This window comes from Vollenhovia emeryi, unplaced genomic scaffold, assembly GCF_000949405.1.
Source record: "Vollenhovia emeryi isolate VEMERY1.0 unplaced genomic scaffold, V.emery_V1.0 DF939139.1, whole genome shotgun sequence".
NCBI classification, from domain to species: domain Eukaryota; kingdom Metazoa; phylum Arthropoda; class Insecta; order Hymenoptera; family Formicidae; genus Vollenhovia; species Vollenhovia emeryi.
Genome location: NW_011967227.1, coordinates 315,360 through 339,875, shown reverse-complemented (window position 1 = coordinate 339,875; position 24,516 = coordinate 315,360). Strand labels below are relative to the sequence as shown.

At 33.6% G+C, this 24,516-nt stretch overlaps 1 protein-coding gene across 10 annotated transcripts in view; it reads left to right on the top strand.

Moving 5' to 3' along the window:
• Positions 1-24,475, top strand: part of LOC105567242 (protein NDRG3) — a 48,482-nt gene extending 24,007 nt beyond the window's left edge. For 3 of the 10 annotated variants that reach the window (XM_012021947.1, XM_012021949.1, XM_012021952.1), the window contains 6 exons: positions 12,755-12,954; positions 13,183-13,303; positions 14,424-14,712; positions 16,670-16,939; positions 17,495-17,579; positions 21,001-24,475. In XM_012021947.1, the coding sequence (XP_011877337.1) occupies positions 12,755-12,954; positions 13,183-13,303; positions 14,424-14,712; positions 16,670-16,939; positions 17,495-17,579; positions 21,001-21,146 (1,111 nt within the window). In that variant the 3' untranslated portion in view covers positions 21,147-24,475. The other 7 variants (XM_012021948.1, XM_012021950.1, XR_001009337.1 and 4 more) reach the window with 6 other exon arrangements.
• Positions 24,476-24,516: the final 41 nt, after the last annotated feature.

The window sequence follows — 24,516 nt, the reverse complement described above, 5'->3', positions numbered from 1 at the left end:
TTGACAATTTTGCAAAATATTTTACTTCAATTATATTCCATACGATGGTCTACCAAAATTATTTATATTTATATATACAATTATGCATTTAATTGCCCTGAACCAAATTGGAGAGAGACACAAAGCCAACACTTGGTTTTTGCACTTTTAAACTAGTAGACTAGTAAGTACAGACCAGCTTCAGGATCGGACATTAGTGGTGCTGTAATTAGACAACTCGTGTAAAAGACAAGAGTCGACCGAAGGTAAGTCATGCTTATGACACCTGAAAAGATCGTTCATTTCCCTCACGCTTCGAGCTTTTCACGCTATACCGACAGCACCAGCTTCTCGCATCCTTTTGTGCACGCGTGACTGCAATCACTGTAATCATCATCGCTTGGTTTATCGTTGTTACTGTTATTAACACTCTCTCTCTGTTGCATGCACGCGATCGGTCGTCTTCCTTTGTCCTTGCAACGCTCGAGTTGCGACCGTCCGTATCGCTTCGTGGCGCGCGACGGAAGCGCGTGCGTTGCAGAACCGGCTTCTCTCGTCGTCAAATGACCGAGGACGACACTCTCTGAATAAATGAGAAGTTTGCGATCATTCGAGTCAATTTAAAAATTCCATCGTAAACTGATATTGTCGTGTAAGTCAGGTTTGCAGCAGAACTTCACTTTCGTAATAATGGAGTATCTGAAGCGCTTTAATTTGTATTTTTACCGTACATTTACATTATAGTTATCCGACTTTTACACGTTTACATTATTTGTGAATTTTCTCGTATAAAAAAAGAAATCAAATTTGTCACGATTTTATATATTAATTTTAGTCCAGGCAACAATTTGATTATCCTATTATACAAGGCATTTTTATAAGTAAATTAGAATAAAAATATAAAACTTCAATATAAATACCAGTTAATTAATATCTTCTAAATACACACGTATATTGTATAATAAGTGTGTTTTAACTGTTAAAAGGCTTAGTATACTGAATTATTACATTACAGAAAATATTACATGATTAATCGTAGCATTTAAGTTTGATTTAATCACAGTGATACTCTACAAAAGTCAATCAGTGGATTATCACTGGAAACATGGAATAGTCACTGATTTACAGTTATAAGTATACCACTGCGATTTTCAATCAGATTTAGAGCGTGCGCTTTAGTAACGTCTGAGGTTCAATCTGCACTTCTTCTTTGAGAAGTTTATTTATTCAAATACGCATTCGAGCATGAGGCTGCCCGGCCCGGTTTAATTGCCCATAGAAAATGATAATTTCAAACAGTAATTTTACATTCAAGTGGGTGGTGTGCTAAATACCGGAAATCATGCTGCCATAGAACAAAGAGAAGCTGATTCTTAACAACCAATAGAATGCTTGACGCAAATACAGCATTGTTGTTCGCTTATCATGCTAATAGCTTTTACATTGTCGTTAAAGTATATGTGTGTGTGTTGTAACGGGTTTAGAGGCACGACATGCCGCTAGGGCTAGGCGTGTGTGATTATTCGCCGCCATTTTGTTCTAGGGAGAGAAACAAGATGCCGACAGCAGCCACTGCCGAGGAATCTGCTCTATTGGGGTAAGTTTTGCTGAGAGAGAGAGAGAGAGAGAGAGAAAGAGAAAACTGAGAGACTGTACCGCGTTTTATTATTCTTTATCTATACTTTTCGACGCGTATCGCATTTAACCGTAGCTGCAGTTTATGCTGATGCGTAGATGCGTAGATGCGTAGTAAAACTCAGAATAGTAGTTCATATTAACATGCCGACGCATCAGGAATGTAAGCTACACTTTTACACTACTTTGTTCATGTTTATCTACCCCTGGTTGTTTCACATCCCAGCCGCACGAGGCTTGACTCATTTAACACGAAACGGATAGTAGAAGCGAGGAAATAACAGAGTTATCGTTATATCAATATGTCATCTGGAATGACGAATGTTTTCGAATCGTAACACGATTTCGAAGAAGATACGATAGAGACGTGCTCTAATATAGAAGCTGACTGAAATATATTCCGCGTTTAGTGCTTGCGATACTTGAAATAAACACGCGAGATCTGACGTCTGGTTATTTGCAAAAAAGCTGACGCAGTACGCAGTTTGTAATATGCACTTTGATATTTTTGGTACCACGATGGGGGAACACTCATCGCGGAAATTTGTTTTTCACAACTGCCACGGACAATATTGACATTGACCCCGATGTGCGCAGCACCGAGTTGACCACATCATAACTCGCAATTGTGTTATTAAAAGCGTTATGTATACGCCTTTTAGCAGCACAACTGCGCAATAATTTGCAGAGGTCATCGGCGAGCATACGAAAGATACGTATCAGATTTACCATTACTTGAGGCATGTGAGTGACAGCAGCGGACAAATTTCTAGATTGGAAATTTGGAAACTGCACTGGACGTTGCAGTAAAAGCAACGACACGGTGCATTATCCTAAGCTGGCGAGAAACAGGGCCGCGGTATAATGTACGACGTAGTAGCCATATTGCTCTTCTATTATACGATATTGGTTTAACAGTCTGATTTAATATGACATCCAGCTGCTATTTAGAGCTGCGACCTATATTGGAGAGGCCTGCCATGGAGGCCTTAATTATTTAAGGCAGTTTAACGGAAGTTTCTAAACTTTCGGCATTTAAACTATGTAATCGAGCTACTTCATAATTCTTACAAACTCGCGTCGCTGTTGGTGCCACTTTCTGATTTGAATGTAAATGCAAAGTTAAGATCAAGTTTTGCTCTCTAGAAAATTTTGACAAAGTTTTCTTAAATTATGAATCATGTACTTGTCCCGTCGCAAATTTTCCTTCTTTGTCTTGATCTGGCGTTCATCTATTTCTATTCTTACTAAAGAAGTGACAAAGTTAGGAGTTAATGCTATACGCGGTTTGAACATTTATTAAATATTTTAGTCCTATTGTACCATTAAATAGTAAACTTGTAACTCATAATCCATTTAATAATAGAAATCAAACAAAATACAGAACAGTCAACGACACGTGAGCTCGAGTGCAGTTCCGCCGCACAAATGCTTTAAGTAATTAACGTAGGCGACATCGAGTTGCCCAATCAGAAAACTTAATGAGATATTAAATGTAAGTCTTGGCTAACGCATTCCATTATCGGCAATTACACTTCTACATGTAAAACCAAGCACCGTTCTTTCACCTAATTGTAAAACATATAAGTGGCTTTCAACCGATATTTGAATATTAACTCAAAAATCTGTTAATAAAAACACATTCTAAGAAAGAGAACTAACGTAGAAATATTTAACTCAAATATAAATGTTACTTATTATCATTATTTGACTGTCCTTTTTAATTTAAATAAATTTTTATATATTTTTTCTTCAAATTTGTTTTAACACACATTTCATTTCAAATAAATTTGGAATAGCTTAACGTTACACCTAAATTTTTTTACTTTGCATTATTATAAGATAAGATGATTATACATATAAACCCCCCCCCCCCCCAATTACAGTGGATGACAATGACGCTATCGATGTTTGAATATACAGAAAAGCATACTTATGCTTATATATTTAGACACGCTGAAAATGTGTCAATTCATTAAACGGGCAAATTGGAGGAAGTTTAATAACACGTAACATTCCACGTAATAGCCAGCTTAGGAGCTTTCTGAGGTTAACGACGTAATTCCACTTCGTCACTCCACCTCTTTCGTATCAGTCTTCGAGCAAAGACGTTCTATATATTGAGTGAAAGGACGAAGCCATACACCTTTCTCGACAGGTCCTCACAACAAAGTAATTAACGCCAAAATTAAGATTAATTAAGAACTATTAAGATCGTTATATGACGCCCTGTTCAGTGATGTTGTGCACGTCGCTTCGAAAACAATCATTCTTAAAGGTTTACGTATCCTATCTATTTTAATGTCTTGAGAGTGCGCAAACAAGACGCTACTAGAAAGCGAGAATACGTTCTGTTTAATCTCTTCAAGTACAATGTGTTCGCACACGTGGATTTTATTTTGAAAAAATATTCCTTTTGTAATAATGTAATAAATAGTATTTAATGGCAATTCAATTAATTTCGTAATATTAAAAATGTTATGTGAAAATGTGTAATCAAACAAAATAATATTTCATGATATGAATTTGATCTCATAAATGTATGAATCACAGAAAGATTAATTTAAACTTTTAATTAAAGCCATTTAATTAAAATGATTGTCTGCGAAAAGATCCAATACGTGCCTATAGCTCTGACTGATCCCATTCGAGGTTTTTAAGCTGTATTTTTTTAGTCCATCTCTTAAATTTATTTCTCTCTCCAATTTTTTAAATTTATTAATCAAGATATTGCAAATCTTTTTTTCTTATTATATCAATTTGAACATTTTCATTGTCTTAAACAATAACAGATATAATGAGTGGGAACAAGATCGGCCCCGTTTTTTTCGCTTCCGATTTTGGTCACAAAGTAGGTACCAACGAAAGGTCTCGTGAAGACGATCGCTGATATATGTCAGTCTCAGAGTGTACCTATTTAACATTCCAGAGATATCGGGCTCTAAAAATGCCAAAACCAATACCTTTCCGAACAAAAAGATATTTCTTTTGTCACTAACATGTTCAGAATGGCCAAGGGCCTTTGGTACCTGGTTCGATACCTGGTTGTAGATCATGTTGGTAAAGCGACTCACAATCAATATCATTCTGAACATGTCAGGCATATCTGCGATCGTCTTCACGAGACCTTTCGTTGGTACCTACTTTGTCACCAAAATCGAATGCAAAAAAAATGGAGCCATTTGCCAATGGACACTTGTTCTCACTCCTTAATAAATTTTCTAGTAGTAGTATTAAAAATATCTTTAAATGTCTCAAATCGCTCATAATGATTAGCGCAAAAACTGACAATGAGTTCGAAAAGAAAGTATATACGCGTTTATGCAGAATGTTAAAAGTCCTATTCGTAATTATAATAAAACAAAGTACGATCCTTTCTTTTGAACAAATCACAGTTCCGCAACTTAAAAGCCCCCCGGATAGAAGGGTGTAAATTTCTCTTTAATAGGTCACTGTTCTTCACGTCATGAAGAAAGCGAACATATATCGATCGAAGTTCAATCTAACAATAAGTCACTGATAAAATTCTTTGTCAACTCAAAAGAGAGTGTTTGTTAGTCGTCACGTTTTTCGATGTCGACTTTGTTTTTCTTTCGCTGAAATCTAATTTCCACTATATCGATCTACCATTTGGTCCATTAATTACCTAAGACAATAATAAATGCTTTTGCTAGGAAGTCGATACGTAACGTTTCCATGTGATGCGACTGCATACGTCGTATACGTCAGTGTTTGCTCTACTTTCGCTAGAAATTCACTCGGCATAACTTGGCAGTGCGCCAATTCCACCTCGATTCTTCGGTGCCGACTTTAAAAGAACTTTAAATTCTAATAGAGATAATATAGCAATAGGTGCATCCGAGTGTCTCTCGCAAGCTTTCATTTTCTACTTCAATCTTTTAATACAACTTATCATCATATACACATATACATACAAATGTATGAAGATGGATAGAAATTGAATGGCAATTGAACGGTTTGTATATTGGACCGAAGAATCAAAGGTAAATAGATTAAAGTTTTCACTGGAAATGCTGCATGGAATGAATAATTAATATGATTCAGCTGGAGCAATAACACGTAGAAATTAGTTTGGAAACTATTTGTAGAGATATGCAGCGATCTAGGATACTATTGCGAATTGCGAAGGATGAAGTTCCGAATTACGGACTGTTATTAATAATAGATACTAGACTGTCTAGTTCAAATAGTCGGTGCCTGAGCACGGTTCTGTTCACAGCGTGTTCTGCATCGTGCTTGTATTTGCGGTAGATAGAGATTTATTTGCTTGCCTCGGTGCACAAGGAACCGGTAGTGGAATAGAGTAAGTTGATCTTTATTGTGAGGCTTCGTCTTACAACCGGCAATAACGTTAAAAAAAAAGTCTATCGGCGCACTTCGGTCAATCGATCGATAAAAAGGGTATCGAGATATATCAAATAGCATATCCAGTGCTATTCCATGACGCGTTATTCGGTTATAGGTTGCGGTTGACTTGTCACTGTTAATAATATCGCAGTGGCGCTATTGATTTCTTAAACATCACGTAGTGATTTATTTTCAGCTTTGAAAAAATTATTTTAACTAGATGTCAAATCGTTAAATTTTTATAAAATTTGTTTTAACTGTATCTAAAAAAATAGATTTTTAATGAATATAAAAGAATTTCTGCAATTTACGAACAATTACTACAACATTAAAAAATGGATAGATTACAATCGCATGCTTTCTTTAAACTTAACCTTGACAGCAAGTGTACAGAAACAATTTGAATATTACAAGTGATACGATACACTTTTTCAGTAAGAAGAAAAGTAAACGAGCATTACGTAATAAAGAAGGAAAGAAAATGAAATATGAAGAAGAGAGGGTAAAAAGTTAATCTAAAATTACAATGCGATAACACGAAAAAAATCCAATTACATTTCGTTATAGCAATTTCTTATTTCACTTTAAAATTTATATCCAACCTCGTTTTGCCAACAGCTTTATATTTGAAAAGTCACTTTGTATTTGGAAAGCTATATTCTTTAATCAAACTCACATTTTACGCTTCTTTTATTACTTCGTGATTAATTTAAGCGCAATGGATTTTTTTTGTGTTTCGAAGTCGTAAAATGTAAGAACAAAATCCAACGTGGAGAGATATTTCACCGCTCTTTTTCCATTTGGACGAATGCTTTCAACGAACCAGTCGAATATTCAACGTGAGATATTTCTAGAAACCCGAAAGTAGGATTTTAGGTTGATCCAGGATCAGTTAGTCCTTTGTCCTGCGAATTCTATATAGATAACACAACTTTTCAGTTCAAGATATCGGCTTTTGTTCGCTCGATTTTCCATGACAAAAATTTATAAAATATGAATCATTTCAACTAAAATTTTCCTAATAATTTGTCTTTCTTTTTATCAATGTTATAGTTTACTGAAATAAATTTTTATCGAAAGCATTGTAACTGCGGACTATTTTTATATTATTCATAGGTTATTAATAGATAAAAGCTTTACGCTTTGTCGTCATTATGATAGAGTAGGAAGAAGGACATAGTCAGACTTAACTCTGGCCGGAAGCAGCTGAGTGACGTGCCGGAGATACGGGAAACCTCTCGCGCACGCAAATTAGCCGTGCTTAGAAATTCAAGTAGCACTGTGATACCACTGGTGGGGAATCTGTACTGATACCGTTGTACGAGAGATCGCTATAAGCATTATCGCTATGCATTATTTTACTTTGTGTATTATTATTACAGAACATCAAGCAAAATTATTCAGCGATCTTTGCTAGAAATGAGAGATTGAAATTTTCTACTTCCACTTTTCACCGAGAGGAAAGAGCATTCTCATTAATTAAAATTAATTAATTAGTTCTTAGTAATAGAGATCTGAGCATCAAAGTGTGCAATTAAAATGGCAAGCACCTTCGTGAACTTTAACATTTAGAATGTCAAAAAATTTTCTTTCGCACCGTTTTCCCGGCGACTACTTTAACAGTCATTAAGATTTAGTATTTATCGATTCTATTAAAGTTTCTTACGTTTTTGCGCTTAAACTATTCACGGATTTTTAAGTACATAAAGTGCTATTCTGTGTAAAAATTTCTTAAACATTTTATGAATAAAATGTTAAACTTGCAAATTACTCGCCATGATAACGTCAAAATATAAAAATTGTTTTGTGCTAACAAGTGTAGAAGCGCACTTATAATATACATGGAAAAGTGATAATATATCTTCTTGTCAGTAAAAAACGATAAAAATTTTCTAGAACACTCTCGCAGTGTACGACCGAGGGTACGACAAAGGGCTACGATAAACTTCATGGCAGCTTTATATGACACGAAGTAGCTCATAAACACTAACATGATTCTTATTGCAACGCAAGTTGAGAGAAAAAGCAATATTTAAAAAAAGGACCGGAATTCTTTATTTCAAAAATAAAGAGTGAAATGTCAGGAGTAAAATGCGTTCAAGAAACTGAGAATATTTTCAGGTAGATAATAACACACCGTAATGATTTATCACGTGAAGAAAAAACGAGTATGTCAAGTTATTATTTGTTTTGTTAATTTCAACATTAATAATGCTATTTGTTTAATATAAGAACGAAAATGTAAAGTTTTACTTGTAGTTGATTTAAAGAAATAAACCTAAGTAACTTTATAAAAGATCATTTTTATACCACAACGTTTTTATGAATTAATATTATGAAACATAGTACTAGAAAAATTAATTAGAAAGTTTTATTTTTATTATTCTTATAGTTTGCTCTTACCATAAAAATATGACAGCAAGTATTTTAACCATATATGCACAAGATAACTTTTCGCTTCAGGAGTCTTAAACTTTGCAATTCTTTCACGATTAAATGTCACGTCAAAAAGAATAAACGGTCTACTTCGAAATAACCTTCTTCGACAGTCTAAAGTCTCACGGTTTTCGAAGAAACTAAATTTCCTTCTTTTTTTTCTTGGCTTAACTGGATTCTCCTAAATTATAAGATACACTTTTCGTTGTAACGTAAATTTCTTTTGCAATGTTTATATTATTTATACACTTTGTCTAGATTGCATTTAACGCAATACCGATAGGTGACTGGGCGCGATACTTTTTATTTTTATTCGTGAGATAGCTTTCTGCTTCAAGCGGTGCATTGATTTAACTCAAGTTGCGTTAAGAAATGGAAAGAGAATACATCCAATTCCGCAAATGGTGAAACAAAGTTTCCTCGCAAAACGCACCGGTTATAAGACCTCGGCAAAATGCAAAGTGTATTACGTATCTATTACATTTAGTCTATCTTTATTTATGTATGCCGAGAAAAAATACGACTTGGATCAAAATTATATATTGTACCGCCGCTCTTATCTCCCTTGTTATATTTTACAAACTCTGTTTCGGTAGATTTTGTGATCAGCATTGTGTCCCTGCTTGCTATTCAAATACTCTTTCAGATAACAACGTTCCTAACATCTTTCTGTCAGAGAATTTATTATAGCGAAGAAATTGGCAGAAAAGACTTGGAATTTGATATCATTGAGATATCGTGATTCGAGAATTTGTGGTTATCTATCTGTCGCAAAGTAAAGTTTAACATTAATACTCTTTCCTTTTCATAGGTTTTTTCCAACATAGATTTTTATACTGAATTGGGTCACAGAATGTGTCACATAACGTAACAAAAACATAAGAACGCAACTTTTTACTCTGACAACGGATTACTAATGCTTCAATTCTTACTATACTTACAATGACACCCATATCATTATCAATATTTGCATGTTATAAATTAAAGAATCTAATTAATGAATAAGGTATATTGGTGTCAATAAAAGTATCGAAAATTAACTATTTCATTATATCTGTTTAATTTTTCCGGACTATCTAAAGAAAAAGCAATTGTAAATTTATGAAAACATGTAATTAAATTATTGCTTCAGAATTTTTTAGGCTTTCATCTCTGTTCTATATTTTGATTGTTCCTAAATGTTATATTAAAGAATTGAGTATGTCATCTTTTTTAATGGAACGAGAAATATGCGCGGTTGTTTTGAAGTAAAATCGACTTTATGGAAACTACTACAAAGATCGTTCATCATCCTGATAATTGAAAGTCAATTCAAATCGAGATCTCTGTCAATCGAGAGTTCCGAAGTGTTTTGCAATTGATTTCATAGTGCATTTGTGATGACACGTTCGCTTTTATCGACCGCCAACGCCAGTCATTGCGACGCCGTCTGCAAAGAGGGTCATAAATCTGTAGGACCAATTTCTTTCATTTTATAACTATTCACGAAAACAATATTTTCCCATTGTCTTTTTGCACTTATTACATTTTTATTTGCTAAAATCCAAAATAGATAATTGAAGAGAAGTGAAGAAGAAAAAACAATAGTTTCTCACTCATCGTAATGTATGTCCGAATAATATGTAATATCAAAGAAAAAGTTATATAAATGTATTTGTTAAACTGCAGAATATTTGAATTAAGTAGTTGTAGATATTATAATTATAAGAAATTATATAAATGCAAACCTTTATGATCATATATGAAAAATTATAATATATACGTATCAACATTTTTTTAAGATAAATGTTGCTCTATCTTTCTTCTTCGCTCTCGTAATGATGTAAATAGATTGAGACTAAATCTTGGCGTTCAATGCAAACCCATGATGCTAATAATAAATCACCGCAACGCAGTAGTAGACGCGGAAAATAAGTGACCGTAGTATCAATTCAAGTGCCCTCGTGTGAAAATGCGTGCGTGCAGTCTACCTTACAGGCAACAGATTAGATAAGGAATTTAATAAAGCGAATGTTGTGGCGGGTCGCGCGTATTCGGGTCGGCGTGTGGGGAAGCGAGACGTAAAAAGACGCACCTCCTACGCCTCGTGTAAATGATGTAATATATTACGCCGCATTCACGCCAACATAGGCCAATGGAATTTCGGTTAATAGTCCGGAAACATGGGAAAACTCGTGAAAGCGTGAGAAAGAGTGGATCCCTTGTGGGACGGTAATATTTTCGATGACGTGCCTCTCAAAAAATTATCTATCTCGTTAACGTACGTACGCGCGCATGACCGTGTGAAAAGGTCAAACGGGGTTCCTGACATTTTACGTTCGTTCTGCTGAAATTGGGTTGGCGCCATGAATCCCCTGGGATATCTACCGAAGTAGGTCTTTCGAGCATTAAGCGAATTCACGACTAATTGGACGTCTCGATGTAACACCTCGGACGATTAAGGTGCCTACCGCTATTATATGTTTAGAATAACATGGGGATATTGCTTATTCCGATCTGACCCTAAATGTATTTACGAGCGAGGCACGTAAGAACTTTAAGCTGATATGGAACCGCTAATAGATTACTAGAAGATCCGTTGTCTTCCTTGGCCATTAAATTACATGTAATTTATGTTTTATTCATTATTAATGCGTTATCGCAACATAAATTATATTATAAAATGTTATTAATTGCATTATTAAAAATTGCTCCTTTTATCAAATAATAAAGCAATATAGTACAAACAATATAAATGTTTTTATTCTTGAATAATGAAATAAGCAATTTTTTGTTATTATGTTTGCTAAAACGATATTTGAAGAGATTAGCGTAAATACGTTATGTTTGTAACGAGTTGAGACAAATAGAGAAGACAAACTTTCGTTTGGACTAAAATTCGTTATCATATCACTAACAATAAGTACTGTGATTAACTGATAATTATTATCTAACCATTATAATAGTTGTACGCCACTACAGTATTTCTCAAGAGATTTGTTCAAGTGCGTAAAATTTTTTAATATACATATAACTTTATAAATGTTAACGCTGCATATAAATTTAAAGCCCATTATTTATATTGGCAGTCTACCGTTGCTGTCCATTTGAAAATAAATTATATAGCAGATAGTTTCAATTCGCGCTTAAATCTCTAGAATGATTTATTTTTAACTTACCAACCGAACAGAAACACTTCCTCGAATTTTCCGAGCCGCCGGATCAGAAATAATTAACTTGAATCCAATCAACTTCATGATCACCCGACGAAGGTATGTCAGAGATGCGTTCCGTGATTAAGCGTCTAAAAGCATCTTCGTAAGGTCTCTTCAACTTCACTTCGACCGACTGGGCGTGGCAGATAAATCGATACTGCAAAAAAGTCAACATCTAGACTAATACACGATTTTACGTATACCGAGCGAATAAAAGAATCTTGCATAATGTTCCGCGAGATAACAACGTCATCTTATTTTCAAACATGTATAGTTGAGACGATGCAAGCCGCAATAACCGAACGTTCATAGCGAAATGAAAAATTAGCAATTTTTATACGAACTCTTCGTACATTTGATCTTTTTTTTAACTGCTCAATGAGATATAAACCATACACCAAATTAAACAAATTATTTCCCATATATTGTTATAAAATTATTAAGAAATTGAAAATTAACCAATTTTTAAATATAAGAAAATTTTCCAATTATTCTCTGCATAAAATTAGATGTTAAACAGGATTAATATTGTATGTAAAACATGTCAATCTTTTTAACCCGACATAATTATTAACCAGAACAAGTAAATTTTTTTTCTTTAACGTATCTTCTTACAGAAAGTAAACTTAAAGACAATAATTTAACCAAGAGATTAAAAAACCGTAAGACTTAATAACTTTCAATTAGTAACCAACCAAAACACCATCTGTTTCGTTTTATCTTCTTCTATATGAACGCACGTACGAAAAGCGATAAGAGTACTCTAGATAATAATCTATAATTAGATGAACAATACTTGTATGCTACAAACTGCATCTTATCGGTTTTATAAATTGCCTAGAATTGAACGATAACTCGAAAATATAGGAAATCAACGTTTTGGATAACAATAGACATTTGAAGTTGAGAAAATAAACAGAAAAACTGCTACTTGTCCATTATTTATGTTTCCACTAAATAACATCTACGTAAATACAATTGAAAGACAAGTGTTCAACGAAAAAGTGTTCCGCGAGACGCGAGCTGTAATATCTATTATTTTACATTTACTGAACTGTTATCGTGCGATTTAATGTTTTAAGAGGAAACTTCAACTCTTGATTCGCGAGGCTCATCATTAAATGTCACATTTTCCTGTGCAGCACGATGCCTTCCGATAGCATGGATGACATCGAGCTAAAAAACATTCAGTTGCAATTTCCGGCACTGAGATATCTCTCCAGAGACGACAGCTCTGTGCGGGAAGAAAGGGTGGAGACCGACAAAGGAAGTTTGCTGGTAGCGGTGCAAGGAAATCGAGCGAAACCAGCTATCCTTACTTATCACGATCTAGGCCTTAACTGTAAGTAGTTTATAACACGGGAACAAGTAAGACATTTGTCTTTAATATATCTTCTTATAGAAAGTAAAGTTTATTTGATTAAGAAATCAAGAAACTTTATAACCATAAAGTTTCTTGGTTTCTATTTTATTATAATATTTCACTCCTATTCATTCGTGTTTTAAATATTTTTCAATCGTGTATTATCACGTTATAAGATGATATCTGATATAAAAATTATTCTTATAGACATCTCGAGCTTCCAGGCATTCTTTAATTACATCGATATGCGTGTTCTACTCGAAAACTTCTGCGTATACCACGTAAACGCACCCGGACAAGAGGAAGGTGCACCGACATTACCCGAAGAGTGAGTGAATTTTTTAATAACGAATAGAAGAAAAACAAATATTAATTAATTTTTCAAAGTCAAACTTAATTCACGTTAATTCTCTTTACCTACTAAGATCCATTAAAATATTAGTTTTCTTTACTAAAGTCTGTTAATAAATTAATTAATACGTAATGATAATTTAATTAATAAATTCTTCTAACTAAACTCCCATTACTTCTAGCTACAAATACAATACGCGTACATCGTTTCATAATATATCAACTCAATTTGCGCGAATCAATAACCTAATTAATTTCTCAATGAATATCAATCCAATATATCCCGATGACAACATATACTCATAAATCCTCAAAATTTTACGATTTAATTAAAGCTATCCTCGTATTTCTTTATATGTTCGTTACATGAATGCTCATGCTTTATCGTAATATCGCTACCTATGCACTTGTATGAATTCAAACTTATCGATTGTTACATAATTCTTCTCTTTCTCTGTCTAATCTATCGTTTGAAATAAAGCCTAGATACAATTGATAAAATTTAAGCATATTTTTACCAATCATAATAAAAAATTTTGTATATTGTTCTTATTGTTACTCTTCTTTTGTATATTATTTATTATGTATAATAAACAATTATACACTTGTACAAGTAAATGAAAATATTAAATGTATTAATATATTCATAACGATAAGATAATGGAGACACTTAAAAATAAAATTAAGCTTCAGATTTTTATAAACAGAGATTTAACTTATTAGAAATAAATAATGATTCGATAATGTTAGTTCAAAACTAGGTGTAATGGACTTGTCGTTGGATTAAGAAATTATTTTTTTATTAACATTAATTTTGTAGATTATAAGTATGAAGGCTTATCTCAAAGAGACACTTTCCGACTCTCTTTCTCTTTTAGCTAAATGCCACGTTATAAAATAATTTAAACCGCAATGCAGATTTGCATGCGAAAGTTCTGTCAATTGGTTTTGTTCGCGTGCCAAGTCCGCCAAAGATCGTATAAGCTTTAAATATTGATATATCGGTTTTCAATTCTCTTCTATTTATAGTTATGTAATATTCATTTGTCTCATGAAACGACAATTGGAAATTGAAACTAATTGATAACATGTTTCAGTTTTACTTATCCGTCCATGGAAGAGCTGGCCGAACAGCTGCTCTTCGTTCTTGGCCACTTTGGCATAAAATCTGTAATCGGTTTCGGAGTCGGAGCTGGTGCCAATATACTGGCAAGATTTGCACTTGCCCATCCGGAGAAAGTAAATGCACTGTGCCTGATAAACTGCGTGTCCACGCAGGCAGGATGGATCGAGTGGGGTTATCAAAAGTTGAATGTACGCCACCTGAGATCGCAGGGAATGACCCAGGGTGTTCTCGATTATCTGATGTGGCATCATTTTGGCAGGGTAAGTCCACAACGTTTTAAATTTAAGTTTATAAGATTATGAGTCAGCATATAATAAGTAATATCTTAAACACAAAAATCTCCAAAGATTTGGCACGGTTTAATTTATTTGACAATAAATTTTAAAAAACTAATAAATAATTTTTTAAAAGTTAATTAGAATTTACCACTGAAAATATTTAACGCATTGCCATTAAGTAAATATATTTAAATCCGTAATTGTCGTGTATTTCCTCTGGCGAAATTTATTTTTGTGTAGCTAACATGAAATCGTGAGCAAAACCACGTAAAATTTATATTACAACTTAATTCACTGCATTCGAACACATTTTATGAAAGACATTTTTGTTGCATTAAAAAACGGATAAAATTACTTTATTATCCGGATAGCAAAGAAACGTACATAAATGTGTTAGATTAATTTATAAAGGAAACTTTAATCTATTAAAAATTTTTTTTTCTTTTATCCAAACTATTAAATAATTAAATTATTTAATTATCCTAATGCAAATGTCTTCAGTCCATTTTCTAACGTGTTTTATGGGAGTTAATCGTATTCCCCACGAGCAAGATTATCTTACTAGATATACTCTATGAGTATATCTCTAATAAACTAGCAGGCTTTTATAAGGCGTAAAATAATGTCAACCGAGTTAGCGCTCATGCGCGAACGCAAGATGAATTATCGACGACAGAGCTTAAGCTTTCAAAGGTTCGTTAGAACATCTCCATGGAAACTGGGGATTACACTGACAGTTCCCTTTGTTATACTACGTAAAGATTATTGCGTTCAAAGACGACCTCTAACCTTTGAAAAAACAAATATAAAATAATAGGAAATATCGATTTTTGGAGAAAATGTTGATAGCTTGCGTAGTAAAAAAATGCTGTTGCCCATGCTTGAATTTGTCGATAATTTTAAATTAAAAAAACTTTAACTAACGTAAAATTTAATGCTGCTATTATTAATATTAATAACCAGAAATAAAATGCGCTTTATTCTAAACGTGTAATGTTGTACATATAATTATTGCTAATTATTTTATAATATTTACGATGTACCTTCAATGTACCTTGTTCTAAAGAGAATAAAAAATGATGTGTAACGTGATACATGAGATTAAAAGCTAACTGAAGATTAATGATATAAACATACACGCCCACACATATACACATTGTGCTGGCGGTATTTAGGTCGTTATCAGATTTTCAGTGTTATTCAGAAAAACAGGGAAACATAATTTTCAAATAAAGCTGACGTCATCGTCATTTCCTAGTTTCATTGTCTTTTCCTTTCATTTGACACTAATGGGACTTGTCGGACGTTTTTACTGTCTTCACGATACAAAAAAATATATCGTATCATGAGCGCACGATGGTTTACCGAAACAGATTTCGAGATTGTTCGTTCAACAAATATAATAGCCGAGATAGAAATACGGGATTTATTTTAATGACAAAGTTGCGTGCAACTTGCATGCATTTTTCCTATTAGCAAACCAAACTTTATATTTCGTGTATTTTTACAACTTTACGCTTTAATCGTTCAATTTAATTTTATGAGAGCAATATTTCGAATTTTTATTACCTAACAATTATCCGTATAAGGTCATAGTAAAAGTAACAGTAATATATGATCAAGTAAAAAGTAATAATGTCAGTGAAACTCTTGTAATATTAGACACGTAAAAAAGTCGTCCTTTTAAGAAGTTAACTGATATTTGTAGAAAATTTTACTGCTATGATTATGGAAGGATAATAGTTTGTAATAGCTTGCTGCTTAAAAAAGAAACTACCTTTAAATTTTGAAACATTATATTCTACTAAATGTTTACTGATTATAACGTAAGTCTGAATGTTTTGTGATAAGTAACAAGATAAATTCGAAGATGTTAAATAATGTGAAATTAATCTGCGTGTAACATGTATTTATGAAAAAATGATGTAATTTTGTGCAGGGGACTGAAGAACGGAATCACGATCTGGTTCAAGTGTACAAGAACTATTTTGAGCGTCGCGTAAATCCTACGAATCTCGCATTATTCATCGACAGTTATGTTCGCCGCACGGATTTGAACATAACAAGAGAACTGGACCCAACGCGCAAGAAGGAGGGATTGACGCTTAGTGTGCCAGTGATGAACATCACGGGTGCTTTAAGCCCTCATGTTGACGATACCGTAACGTTAAATGGACGTTTGGATCCGACAAACAGCTCTTGGATGAAAGTAAGTTGTCAATTATGAAGCGCTTAATGAAACATTATGCATTGATATTTCAAGCGTACATTATAACCGAGGGATAAACCACTGAGGGCATTGTGGCGTACAGATTTGCGGCATTACTAGGCATTTTTGGGGCATTAGACCTTGCTGGGGCATTGTAAAAATAAAATAAGATAAAGTAATGCCCAGTGGGCATTAGTGGGCATTGGTATATTGGTGATGATAATTTTGGTCAGCGGTTCACCCCTCGATTATAACTTCAAAAATAAAATAAAATTGAAACAAATGTAAACAGATAACTGTTTCCCTTTAAAAATAAATAACACAATATACGTTCGCGCAATGTGTATTTTAAATGAAATTATATGATAAAACATGTTGCAATTCTATTTACCGTCGAGCAACTAGACAGATATCTTTTACTAAATTCGGGAAATAATATTTTGTAGAACTGTGACCATAAATCAGAAAATTTAATAGTAAACGATACTTTGATAAATCCGATGAAACTTTATTTCAAATGGTATCTCAAGAAGTAATTAATTATATCTTTTATAGATATCGGATTGCGGTATGGTATTGGAAGAACAACCGGGTAAAGTAAGCGAGGCATTCCGACTGTTTCTTCAAGGCGAAGGATATGGTAAGTGAGCGTTTCTCTCTCGTGAACCATATTTCAGAAATTAATCACCATATTACGAAATCAACAATTTTCATTAATCTTTACTGGTAATAAGCAATTCGCGCACGCGTCGTCGAATTTCGTAAGGAAAATATCTCGTGATCGCTTGCAAGCGGAAGCGTAAGATGTCAGTAATTACTGCCAATCATCGAAAATAATTATGTCAGAATGACGCAAGATGTTTCGGTAGAACTAAACATAGAAAATATATTTTTTTGTAATTAATGACATACGTGTAATAAGAAGCGGAAAAAAAAAGGAAACTGCGGCCAATCTGTTCGTCACAGATGATTGTAAATAATTATGCGCGAGGAAGAGAAACTTCCAAGGCTCTGCAAGTGATCACATAATTTTTCGCACGGCTAGATGTCGAATTGGAAAAGCGAGAAACTTTGATTGCGACCATTTGTAGTATTAAGTTCACTTTATCGACTGCTATACCCTGTTACTATGAATTAAAAAAACATGTTGGCCTATTGCAAATATTTTACATACTTAAATATACTTCGAATGAATGTGTGTCTTTAGCCGATATCTTTCTTTTAATAGACGTGATATGAGTAGACCATATATGTCAGATATTGAATGCTCATTGTATAAATATCATGACTTTTATTTTATTATCGAATTCAAACGATAAAATGTGACAAAGTAATAAAATCGTTCGATCTTTAAAAATATTAGGAGAAATCAATTCGCGTGAAATATCTAAGTGCATGTTTTCTCTAAGTAAATATACGTATATTAAATCGAGACTGTGTAAAATAGTTGTTGTTATAAGTTAACGTTTTAGAGTTTTAAGATATGAAGTTTCCTTTCTTTTTTTTAACAATATTGCACACATACTTTTCGTTATGGAGCATATCTTTTTGCTGAAAGAGTATTGTGCTTATATATTTATGAAAACGATAGAAAGGTACATTTACACATAATTGAAGGTATAAATAATGCTCCTTTTAATTAACTCTAGATCATTATTTCATTTAGCTTGTTTATCACGAAAACTGATCACGAAACACTATGCTTTCTCACAAACCGATACAAATAAAATATTTTAAGATCTGATTATATAATTTCACAATTAGTTCCGTGCCATGTCTTTCATTCTTCGGTTGAATCCTTTTTCATTCTCTAATTAATATAAAATTATAATAAATTGTAGCGAATAACTGCGAATGACATTCAAATTGTCGCGCTGAGTAAACTGTTATTTCTACCATCTTCATCGTCGTTAATTGTTGTTGCAATTGTCGCTATTATATGAATATTTCCATGTTGTACAAGTGGCGCAAAATACTAACAACTAGACGTAATTGAATTCGGGTGTAACAGGGTTAATACTGTGTGTGTCTTCAATTATCATGACAATGCTAATTAAATGTACTATGATAAACTTGACAAATAAACTGCTTTATCTCTGTGTTAATTAATAGTGAGAGCTACCTGATTACACCGAGGTTCAAATACGTATTCGAACATGTACCTCTATTCGTTAAAAAGCCACTGGCTCGACTGATAAATAAAAAGTGACTTAAAAAAAAAGTTGCGTTGAATTCGTCTGTGAATTTTGCCAACATACGTTTCGAGCTTTACTTAAAAAAAAAAAGAAAACTGAGACAAAATAAGAAAAAAGTAATATACATGTTCATCGACTTGCGCCTTTATTTCCCACGCGTCTCGGATCGATCGAGTGGTACGTATATATTACAACAATTTCAGCTGAACAGTAGCGTAATTAGTTTCGGCTTATTTGCTGTTTCCTTTTTTTCGGGTAATTCCAAATGCTACGACCTGCGTTGAAGACGACACGCTTGTAAAATAAGATATAGCGTTATAGAATTAAAACTAAGCCTTCCATTTGTCTGTTGTCTAGAAACAAATCGAATTTCGGCTCAGACTTTGTAATTATTTTTGTTTTTAATCATGTGCGATTAGGAATAATTTGAGAAACAAAAAATAAAGGTATTTAAATTCTACGAATTTATTTTGCACAAAGAAAGTATATTGCAATATTTTCCGGTAATTAAAGTGATCAATTTTATTTGGTATCGACATATAAATCTGAGTCGAAGGGCAATAGATAAAGTAAATTAAACATATTGCATATTGTAACGAACACAGCGATACTTTAAGCAAATCAATTGTTGCACTATTATTTTGCTATAATATTTCACTCGTAATTATTAAAACCAATAGGCCTATCAGTGTTCCGCACGAGAAATGCTTTAAAGATAGCAGTTGCGAATTCAGTGCGTCACATAACAATGTTTCGTTTGTGATTTTTAAGGAATATTTGTTTTTTATACGTTTTAGTGGTGAGATCCCCGCGGAAGCCCGTGAAGCCGACAACACCCGAAGGTAATTGTAATTAGGAATTGAAGGCCGCAAGGAGAGTCGAGCGCGCAGTTGGTCAATTAGGCCACGTCTATATGTTAAGTAAGTCGGAATTCAAACTTTTATCGGAAGGTATGAAAGGTACTAACAAGAAAATTATATGTCCTGGGCTACCCTGGACTCCCGAAGATTTTCGAAAAAGATTAATGTCAACTAATAATCCTAACAATTCTCCTAATACCGTAATGATCTCGTCTACTCTGGTGATGACAAGAATGTGAACAAAGTCTCTAATTAGCGCCTTGTATCGAACCTTTTCGCATATATCAGCGTGGACGTATCTTATTCCTACACTTGTTTCGCATCTGTAACTTTCTTCTTGTACTCATTTCGTTTCACGGACATTCATGAATGTTTTATAACAAAAAGTGCGACTACAGAGTCTCGGACGAACGACGAAGCACAGCGAATATTAGTAATGCCCGGTGAAATAATTTGTAATAAATTGGTCTTACCGATTGAGTTCTTCTGTTTCATAGTTTCTCTGTAATCGATAGCAAGGTACTATCTGTTTGCGATATTAACAGAGACCGACCTGTTGCGCTACACTCTAATACAGGTGATCCAAATTGAAGTATTTATTTTACATGAATAAAAAAGGAATTGACTCATTTTGCAACAGCACACAGCCAATATTTACAACGTTTCTTTTTGTGAAATTGTTTTTTTTTTTTTTCAAAAAGACTGAAAGACAGAACAAAGCAATCTCGCACCTGGGCAACATAGAATAGTGAACAGTCCTTGTCAGTCCACAACGTCTCGCTATGCGCACACAACAGTCCACTAACAATACACCTTTGTTTCTCCTTTTACTTTGCATGTGCGCTTTCTTTCATTTACATATCCTTCGTTAAGCGATTTTCCACGTTTTGCGTAACAAAATTCGAACGAACGAACGTAATTACATGCGCGTTACAGCCTCTTCAAGGCAAGGTAAACGTAAAGGGGCGAAATCGAAGATACTACCTTCCGGTATTTTCGTTTACAGTGGCCCCGCTGTCGCCGTTAAAAATGGCCGATTACAGACTGGCTTCGTTGGAGGGATTGAATCACGTTTGCAGCAAGAAGATCGACTGGCCTACCGCGACCATACACATCACGGAGAACCCGATATCGGAGGCAGTCGTCTGTTAAATGCTAATCGCCGAATTCTACCACCGCCCTCGATTTTCGTTACGTAATCAAACGAGCATAATCGAACAATGACGCAATTCAACAATTTAGAAAGGTTTCGTCCGGCAACGATCCCTCGCGGCACTAATCGTTTATTTCTTTCCGAAGCTTTTTCATCGGCACCACATTTACTTTAATCGCGATTTGCGCTGAATCGACCACACGCGCTCGTAATAAATGTTTAATTCTAAATGACTATAAGTTAAGAGCTTTAAAGATAGAGTTTACTACTTAAAAGATGTCAGATCTTTTATCGATATTATATTTGCCCGACACGCAATGTTGTTAGGAACAGTATTAAGGATAAATGAGAGAATAATGTTATTGCTGCGTTATTGACGGATATAAGATAGCTTTTAGTTTCAGGTTTTTTTTTAATCTTTGATGAATGGTGCAAAGCGTCTTTTAAGAACATCGTTCATTTTTTATCGTGAAAGTTTCTCAATTATTTTAGGATATGTTCATGGTTATTATTTTACATTTATTTTAATGAAAAGGTAATACTTTTTTAAATTTCAACCAACGTTTCGCTTGTGGAAATTTTAATATTGTTACCTGATTTTTAAATATCCAACGTGTTTGATGCAACTCTATATACGTGAATATATGTTATATCAGCAAAGTCCACGATTCTAACTTTACAAATATGTAAAACAATGATAACACGCTTGCTACAATAACAGAAAGATTTCATGTATGAGCGCTAATTTTAAAATTGCGAAGAATTGCTATATAATTACAAATGAATACTGAAGAATTAAATCACGTAGCGCAAGGCTTCAAAATTGCATGACAATAACACATCGCGGAAAAACGCGCATCTTTGCTTTCCGTACGCGTTTTTCAAACCAAAAGTAATTAAATCATATTACAAAGAATTTCTTATAAACAAATATTAATTAAATTACCTTTATATTTCTCACATATAATAAAAATATTAAAACATTTTATTTTATAGGCAGAAATGTCTACTTTCCTTGCGTTAAATTCAATTCGCAAAAAATAATTTTCTTTTATATATAACATAAAAGTTGTTACAAAATCTAACTTTTCAGTTATATTTTGCAGCATCAAAAGATTTATTTAGATTTTAAATATACCGTCTTGTTTTTCGGTTTTATCGCTCACGTTTATTCAACTCGTAAAGAATCAAACGAACTAATACAACTAGTTTGTAATTACAATATTTTTCTTATTTTTTATATATTATTTTATACAAACTGATATTCACGTTTATTTAAAACTTCGAGATGAACTTTCAAATAAACGTACATTAAAACCGAAAATGATTACAATATTGGTACAATATTGTTGTTGAACGGATATTCTTGATAAAATTCTTTATTCTTATTCTTTTAATTTAGAATTGATAAAGTCTGAAACAAAAAAATTGGTTTATAACTTTGCAACGATCCCTTCGCAAAAAAGACAACGTAATTCAGCAATCTTGTCGCAAATATTATCTTTTAAGGGGAATGTCTTCGATAATCTACAATTTCTAACCCTTTACATATTGAGAATTCGTTCATTTGCGCTTACGCACCGTTCGTACCCTTTCTTTAATTAACAACAAAAGAGACTGCCCGTATGAGGAAGAAAAAGAACGCTTGCGAACGAATGCATATGTGTAAGAATGGTATAGAAAAAGAAAGGGAAATACGTAATTAGTCGTTACAAGAACTAAGGAATACGGCAAATGTCGAGTTCAATATCTCTGTGTGGTTTTACCAGGCTTCATCGAGCCTCTAGCGTGATATGATAAGATGTGCCTGCTACAAGACGTCGTACATAGCTTTTCAAAGTTTAGTCGTCTATAATTTTCTATATACGTGCTTTAAATGCGTCCCCCGAAATTTCCCATCTTTCGCGCAACTTGTCTCGAAGACGTTGCGCCTGTAACAATCGGCATAAACATATCTTTCATTGATCAAGATCAATCCTAAATCAATCAAATTTTTACGTACACAAATGTAATATAAGTAAATCGTAATACGTTACTTGTTTTATCTTAATGCTCGATTACATTTCAAATGAAGCAAAATAAATGGTGAAACAATTTTATAGCAGTAACAAAATCAGTTTCCACATGTAACATTACTTTAAACTTTAAGAAGAGTTTCGAGTATTGAATCGCCAGTGCTTGATTAACAGTTAGATTGAATAATCCGACACAACTGGCTACAGGAAAATTTCCTTTATTTTAAACACAACTGTTTAAACTTTATTAAACACTTTGGAAAAGAAATTTATTCGAGTAATTTATGGATTTCTCTGATTTCACGGCAGGTAATGATAAAAAGATGTGCGAGAATGACGAAGGAAGTGGAAGCAACGGACATCTCGTGGGACAGAAGGTTACATAAAAACCTGTGTAAAGAGATGTAAAGAGATGTAAGAAAGTTTATAAAAATATGTAATAAGTATACACACGCGCGTTGTTTAGATTATCGCAAATTAAGGCAAAGATAGTCGAGAGCATAGGAGAGCATTAGGATTGTGGGAATACGATACGAGAGGGAGCGCACGCATTAAAGTTTGCTCTAATGTGAATGCTATATAAATATATAATATAATGTAGCTTTTAAGGATTACCGATGCTCCGCCGTTAATCCCTTCGTTTCCAGATAGAGAGAATTCCTTATGGACATGGCGATTATTGGCATGAATTATCTCGACGCTCAAGACAACGAATATGTTAAACTCGTACATCGATGTATTACTGAATTTAATTAGACATATCGGCCAAGTTCAATGCCCGAATATCATTAAATTGTTCGTCGACTGATCAATCTTAATCCAGACATTCTCTCGCGAGACGCATATCAGTACGAATAAATTTTTAAGTATTTTTTAACCCTAAGAAATTCTATCGGATTTGTATCTACATTTTATGTAATTGGTACATCAATGTCGAAAGATGGGTAATGCCGCTGGTTTCGAAGGGCTTAAAAGAATCACTCAGTACGCGCGATCGAGAGCAAATCGATTTCCAGCATCCACTTCTACCTCGTGAGAAGATAACACGATTTCCCTTTGTCGCATGACGCGCAAAATTCGTTCTCGAATTTTTCACGTGGTATCGCGAAACAGATTGTAGCGCGGTGTGTATTAATCACTCAGCATAAACGAGATATATAGTACAGGGAATAAGCGAAATAAACTTAGCTGGAGCTTGATTACATATATATAAAAATATATATATAAATATATATATTATACAAGTTAAATGACACATGCGCACCGAATATATGCATCTTGTTATTTATAATAAACCGATACAAAGAAAATAATCAAATTGTTTGATTCTCCCTTGTATTCCTATTCACATATC